Raw genomic sequence first — 5,808 nt, 5'->3', positions numbered from 1 at the left:
GTGTGGAGTTTGCTGATGGGAGGGACCCGGCCGATCAGGCTCAATGTTGTTGTTGAGCATTTCTTGAGCCTGTTGCGACTGGCTGGGCTCCCCACCAATCCCCTGATCTAACTCCTGAAGCCGGTCATATTCCAGGAAGAATCGCCTGAAATCACATTGGAGCTCATTACGGATGCTGGCCGGATTGCTCGGGCCAGCACTACTACCACTGTCCGCCTCAGCCCCTGGGGCCAGAAAGCCCCTCCCTTCTGTTGCAGAGGTATAGACCGATGCCTGGGAACCTCCCTCCTGCTGCCTCAGCACCGACAGCAAGCTCACAGAGGAGGCACTGGTCCTAGGGGGAGGCATGGCTTCCAGCTCTGACCGAGAGCTCATGTTCAGCACTGTCCGAGACCAGTCAGACCCGCCTAAGCCTGCAGCCATCTCTCTTGCAGACTGTTGGTACCGGGACTGGTGGCCTGCCAAGGGCCCACTGAGGGACCGCCGTGTGGGGCCCAGGCTAAGGTTGCGCAGGGTGTTGCCAGCAGTGCTGCTCTGAACTGTGCTGAAAGCAGAGGGCCTGTTAAGTATCCCCTGCTCCTCCTGCGCTACAGATGCCTGCTCTGGGGGTTGGTAGGGCTCTGTCTGCACAGAGGAGAAGGAAGTGCCAGTGGCCCCAGAAGACGTGGAGGGTGCGTTTTCCTGGTGTGGGAAGAGAGAAGAAGGAAGTCTTGCACTAGAGCATCGGCTGCAAAGGCACAACATCCCCAGGTGCTGGCAGCACTCTGCTGTGGGGTAGCTGACACGCTCCCGGAGCCTGTTATAGACAGATGCCCTTGTGCTCTCACTGGCTGGAGGCGGAGGTGGTGGTGGTGGAGGCGGTGGAGGGGATGGGGTAGCAGAGTCTTGAACACTGTTTTGCTCTCCCACCTGTATGCCAGAGGAGCGGGAGGACAACATATGCAGGAAGTTGTGGAGAAGGGGTGTGCGCCTCACAGGCTGAGATGGAAGGATAGCACGCTGGCGATAATGTGGCATCTCTGTGCTGTCCACGGAGATTTCCACTTCCTCATCACTCTGCAGAAGGAAGCAATCAAAGTTCAGTCACCTCACAGCAATATCCTACACCTCCAAATAAAGAGCAGAAAATCAGCTACCATCCCAGACAGATGAAAGGATGTGCTAAGTCCCTTCCTAGAAGCCTTGACTTGCCAGAAATCAGTTGAGACTATTTCAAAGTCCATTTAATGGATCCAAACGACCTCCTACAGGCTAGTAAGCTTTGACAATACACTGTTCACATGAACAGAGCATCAGCATTTGAGCATCAGCAGCCACGGGGAGCACTGTTCACACCTTGAGTAGCAGACTCACAACAGAACTGAAAAAGCATGGCCATCAAGACATCTGTCCCACCACTAATGAGACAGTGAGGGCAAAACAAACACCCTTTGGAGAGATCTTTAATAGCCCTGTACGTAACATGAGAACGTCTGTGTGGACAATTAAGGCAACACAGAACTCAGCTTAGAAGGACTTCGGGTTTTCAGGGTTTCAGAAAAGCATAAGGCTGCTTAGAAACAGACTAGGGTCCATGTATGTAGAGCATCTTGTAATCAGGCCATCAATACAGGTACTGACATTTCCCTTACCTGCTGGTTAGAAGGGTTAACAATTGCTGTGAGCAAGTAGTGTCCCAAGGGATCAAACCTTACCAGCCTAAAACAAAAGCAGAGCCAGGGTATCAATCATCAGTTCACATTTACATTGATACAGGAAGCTGGACACAGCAGGGAGGAAAACCCCGCATAAAATATTTGCAATGAGAATTCTACTACCTTACCATAATCTTCTTCCAAAGGATGTAAAAAAATTCATGCATTAAGATGAAAACATACCTATCTGCCTGAAGACTGCAGCTATTTTATAGTGCACGGCAACACTATACAGAAGTTAAAAGCTGGAAGCAAGTACTGTTGTATCAATTGTAACAGCCAGAAAATGTTAAGGAATATGTATTACAATTCGGAATTTTGTTCAAAGAGAGATTAACTTGCCTTCAATATTACATCATTTTCTTATTTTAAATTATCAAAAGAAGGCATCAAATTTCCAGTAATGGAATTTCCTCTATAACTGCACCAAAGTAGTAGCTCAGCACTTTCTTCCAGCAACTCATTCTTATGGCTGACAAGTTTAATTACTGAGCTTACAAATGAACATGAAGGAGATTCTGGACATTTGCTAGGCACACATCCGATTACAAATATGAATAACCAAGCTGATTATTTCCAATTGCTTTTTCTTCTGGCCACAGAACTGTCTTTCTACCAGCCGAGTCAAGGAGAGGCAAGCAACACTTCTGCTGCCTCAGTGCAGGGAATGGAGCATCCCAGAGGATGTCCCCACACATTTCCCAAATCTGACCATTTTTCACATGTAAGTGTTCTCTTCCCCCCAGAACAGGAACTCACCTGACCCGCTCCATTTCACTAGCTGTTTTCACCACTGCAAAAGGTTCCCGACGACTCCAGTCCCAGAAATGTATCTCATTAGCAGTTGCAATCAGCAAGAGCTGAGCCGTAGGATGAAAAGCAAGCGATGCAATGGCATTGTTGCTATCTGTGAACCAGCTCTCACTTCCACCCTGATTGAGGAGTCAAGAATCACAGGCAGTTTGTCACAAAGTTTGAGAACATTAGGTTTCTGTGTATGTGCCATCTCTCCAAGACTCTGCCTAGAGCATGGAAGTGACATACTTTCTTAGCAACAACAGCTGCTCTCATACAAGGTTATGTCTCATGCCTACAGCACAACACTACTTGCAACAATGACCACAGATTAATTTTTTTAGGTAATAAGTGTCTCAAGCAGCCTGTAAAAATGCTGCATTTCAAAGTGACCAAGTAAATAGACACGTTTTGTCTCTGTGACAATAACTAGACTAAGTAGAACTGGAAGAGCAGCAACTTCTCTAATGAAGAGTTCAGGCACGCTCAATGGAATGACAAATGGTACATCTTTCACAGGTATCTTGCACAAAGTTGTCCAGCATTATCTGTACCACTTTAATCAAATAAATAGGGATAGGTAAGGAGCCTGACCTACTTGGCAGGAGTAAATGAAGAATCTGACACCTCCTCTCTAAACAGAAGAGGAGGGCTATGATCTGTCCCAGCAAAGCTTCCAAGCAGGCAACATTTGAGAAACAAATTCAGACAAAAAAAGCCACCAAATACCAAAGGCACATATGTTTCAGGAAAGACTTACATGTAAATCCCAAATTCTAACCTCCCCATCTAGGCATCCAGAAGCAATGAGGCCTGGGATGGTGGGATGGAAGGTGACACACCAGGGAGTGCGGCGATGCCCAACCAAGGAATGAACGCATTTGCCTGTTTTTACTTCTGTGATGTAGATGTTGTGGTTCACATGTGTGGAAGCCATTAGGGTCCTGGGAATGCAAAAGGCAAGACAAACATTATTGTGAGAAGAACACAGAAAAACCAGACCATGGTTAGCTTCATCTCAAAAGGGTCTGTTTAGACTAAACCCAGCAGCTCTCCCACAGAGTTCAAAGGGTAAGAGGCTACTGTTTCACCAATGGCCACAAAGCTTCCTGTAGTCAGATTTCAGGGTCCATGCAGACATGATCTGGTCTGATCTGCAAGCACAAACTTGATCTTGAAAATCAAGAGTGAATATGCAGCTCAGAAGGAGATCCTGAGTGACAGTTTGGGGCAAATAAATACTCCAAATTCACACCACCTCAATCACGTCCAAATCAATGACACTAAGAGAGATCCCACCTCCATTTCTGCCTCCAAAACACATATAATTCTGCTCTGTTATTTAATCCTAGATATCCCAGTGGGTGTGCAACATCACTTGGAATGTTGTGCTAAAACACCCTTTACTCCCTCAAGTTTCTCATGAAATCCCACAATGGCCACACAGATCCTTTTCCCTTCTGAGGTATCACTTGGGTACCTCAGAAATTAATAACCAACTATACTTAAAGCTGTGAGATTAGGAAGGTGCAGTTGTTCCATCCATGCATGTCAGGAACCAGAAGTTTCACTCGGCTGTTCAGGACTGGACAACTCAACAGACACAAGCCTCCATCGCTTTCGTAAGTGTAAGGAGACTGCTGAAACAGGGAACGAACTATGAGTTAATTACCTGTCTGGACTAAACGCCAGCAAGAAGGTGGAGCGTGGACTGTCTGGTAACTCAACTTTCTGAAAAAGCCAACAAAGCAGGAAGTGTTGCAAGTGTCATATGATCATACTTTAACTGTAAGCCACACACACAAGGGGAACCCGCTGCACGAACATATCTAGTAACACATCACTGCAGAACTGAACAGAGCCAGAGAGCACATCAAGTGTAACATATCAAATATACAATCATGAGATGATTAATTTCAAATCCCTGCCTCCCTTCCCCCACTCCAAAATCCAGGAATGAGTATGCACCTCTATCCCACAACCTTACCTTGCCCTCCCATTTCATCCATCGAGTTTTATCCTCCACCAACTCCTGCAGGAGCCGCTGAGCACCCAAGGCTTGGGTACCCCGTTCCCTACCCCACAGGATGCGGACAGCATTCTTCTCTGGTACAACCTTCATGGCTCTCAGCAGCCAACGTTACACCAGCTACTGAGAGGAGACACCAGCAGGTTCCAGATGACAACCACCACCAAGCTACAAATAGATCATCCACATTTCAATTGTTTATCTTCATGGAAACCTAGAAAAATAAGAGAATGGTAATGAAGGCAGCTTTTACATTGACCATTTAGATCTTTGAAGAGCTTTAAATCCCGTAAGACTTAAGAGAAAAATCTATCCTTTCCAGTAGTCTTTGCTACCTTCTTCTATTACTGAGACCCAATTTTGACACTTCTGCACCCAAATATCACTTTAAAAGGTTTTTGAAAGCATGCAGCCCTCTCCCTGCATACGTCCCAGGCATACCACACCTAAAAAGACTAAAAAATTGCCTTGAAACCATTTCCCTTCCTTCTGTTTCTTGTTCTACATAATCAATAAAAAAATATTTCTGAAGAGGCAGTCTTTACACCTTGAAGATTTAGGTCCTGTCTGGGAAGGGTAGCTAGCTAGAGGATAGCTAGAGGAATAGTGTTAAAAATTGACGATATGACAAAGGAGTCTCCAGGGAATCATTCAAATTTCAGTAACAGCAATTATTATCAGTGCAAAGGTCAGAGAAGTGAAAAGACCTCAAGTCCAAATTGCTTCCAACTCCATCACAACAGCTTACAATGTACAAAAAACAACCATGTATCAGACCCAAACCTAACACTGCAGCAGCATCTTGGCCAATTCCATCAAGATGATTCATTTTGCCTGACTGCACATCATCTTACCATCTACTTTGCTCTTAGAACAACAGGTCACCCAAGTAATGCACAATGGCAAAGATTAATGCTTTCAGTACACTATGAGCTGCTAAGGAAAGCATTACCACCCATTTCCTAGGAAAAAAAAACATTTCATTGAAAGAACTAAATATAGCAACCCTAACAGCAACCAAATTCACAGCTTTTGAATGGTTTCATACATTGGAGTTTGCCACCAAAAGTTCTCCAGAAACAAGAAGTTTCTTACAATAGATAAAGAAATGCTGCTGCAATGCTAATACCTTTTGATGCCAGAAGAGCACACATACTACTCCATCATCTCTTCAGAAATGTAAAGATCTGAAGATAAATTCTCTTCAGTTCATGTTACACTGAACAAATCAATCAATATTCAATAGAGAAGGAAGTGGCAACTTAGAAAGAGCAAAAGCACAGAGAGAAA

General features: G+C 45.0%; 1 protein-coding gene across 1 annotated transcript in view; it reads right to left on the bottom strand.

Moving 5' to 3' along the window:
• The window catches only part of AMBRA1 (autophagy/beclin-1 regulator 1), a 124,800-nt gene extending 120,063 nt beyond the window's left edge, over nucleotides 1-4,737 (bottom strand). Inside the window, 6 exon segments of the mRNA XM_009999594.1 lie at nucleotides 3-1,056; nucleotides 1,632-1,698; nucleotides 2,454-2,626; nucleotides 3,250-3,433; nucleotides 4,162-4,220; nucleotides 4,477-4,737. Of these exon segments, the coding sequence (XP_009997896.1) occupies nucleotides 3-1,056; nucleotides 1,632-1,698; nucleotides 2,454-2,626; nucleotides 3,250-3,433; nucleotides 4,162-4,220; nucleotides 4,477-4,611 (1,672 nt within the window). The 5' untranslated portion in view covers nucleotides 4,612-4,737.
• Nucleotides 4,738-5,808: the final 1,071 nt, after the last annotated feature.

Source organism: Chaetura pelagica, unplaced genomic scaffold (genome assembly GCF_000747805.2).
Source record: "Chaetura pelagica isolate M959 unplaced genomic scaffold, ChaPel_1.0 scaffold55, whole genome shotgun sequence".
NCBI lineage: Eukaryota > Metazoa > Chordata > Aves > Apodiformes > Apodidae > Chaetura > Chaetura pelagica.
Note: the sequence above shows the minus strand (reverse complement) of the source record. Positions and strands in the feature narration are given on the sequence as shown.